Here is a 1,042-nt window from a genome sequence, read left to right on the forward strand (position 1 = left end):
CACATCCTTATACAATCACACACATACAGACATAGAGAGAAAAAGAAAGAAAGAAAGAAAGAAAGAGAGAGATAGAGAGAGAGAGAGAGAGAGAGAGAGAGAAAGAAATAGAGAGGATGAGAGAGAGAGAGAGAGAGAGAGAGAGAAAGACATGATGATGAGAAAGATATGTACGCACACAAACATAATAATATTTACAGTCCTGAAATATCACACACACACACACACTCACATATATATATATATATATATATATATATATATATATATATATATATATATATATATATATATAATTCCACACACATACACATATATATATTATATATATATATATATATATATATATATATATATATATATATATATATACAATTCCACACACACTCACATATATATATATATATATATATATATATATATATATATATATATATATATTATATATATAATTCCACGCACACATAAACACGTAACCACACACAAAGATAATTATATTTACAGTCCCGAAATACACACAGTTACACACACAAACACACATACACACACACATACACACGTAATCACTGGTACATTTCCAAATTATCATATTCATGATTCCATATGCTGTCACTCTTGTTCGATGTTTCAGTGTACATTCCTCTTCAGCTCACACACCTTGCCTCTATAACAGTTGGTTTCTTGTTTTTTCTCTTAGCTGAAAATATAAAATTATGAGAAAAAAAATGTCGCTTAAAAAAGCAATATAAAAATCACAAGTTATAAAAGAGAAAAAATATAGTCGGTTCTGTCAAAGATATATATTATATATATATATATATATATATATAGAGAGAGAGAGAGAGAGAGAGAGAGAGAGAGAGAGATAGATAGATAGATATATAGATAGATAGATAGATAGATAGATAGATAGATAGATAGATAGATAGATAGATAGATAGATAGATAGATAGATAGATATTGAATCGTGTTTGATACAAATATGGTTAGTCCTACATATTTTTCTTGCTTGTTTGTTTTAGTTTCTGTGACTGTGGCTTGG

At 27.4% G+C, this 1,042-nt stretch overlaps 1 protein-coding gene across 2 annotated transcripts in view; it reads right to left on the bottom strand.

Moving 5' to 3' along the window:
* Window positions 1-460: 460 nt before the first annotated feature.
* LOC144956064 (uncharacterized) overlaps window positions 461-1,042 on the bottom strand; it is an 8,570-nt gene continuing 7,988 nt past the window's right edge. For both annotated transcript variants that reach the window (XM_078886384.1, XM_078886385.1), the window contains one exon: window positions 461-697. In XM_078886384.1, coding sequence (XP_078742510.1) covers window positions 645-697 — 53 coding nt within the window. In that variant the 3' untranslated portion in view covers window positions 461-644. The remainder of the gene's footprint in view (window positions 698-1,042) is intronic.

Source organism: Berghia stephanieae, chromosome 10 (assembly GCF_034508935.2).
Source record: "Berghia stephanieae isolate SIO BIC M18660-M18661 chromosome 10, UCSD_Bste_1.3, whole genome shotgun sequence".
NCBI lineage: Eukaryota > Metazoa > Mollusca > Gastropoda > Nudibranchia > Aeolidiidae > Berghia > Berghia stephanieae.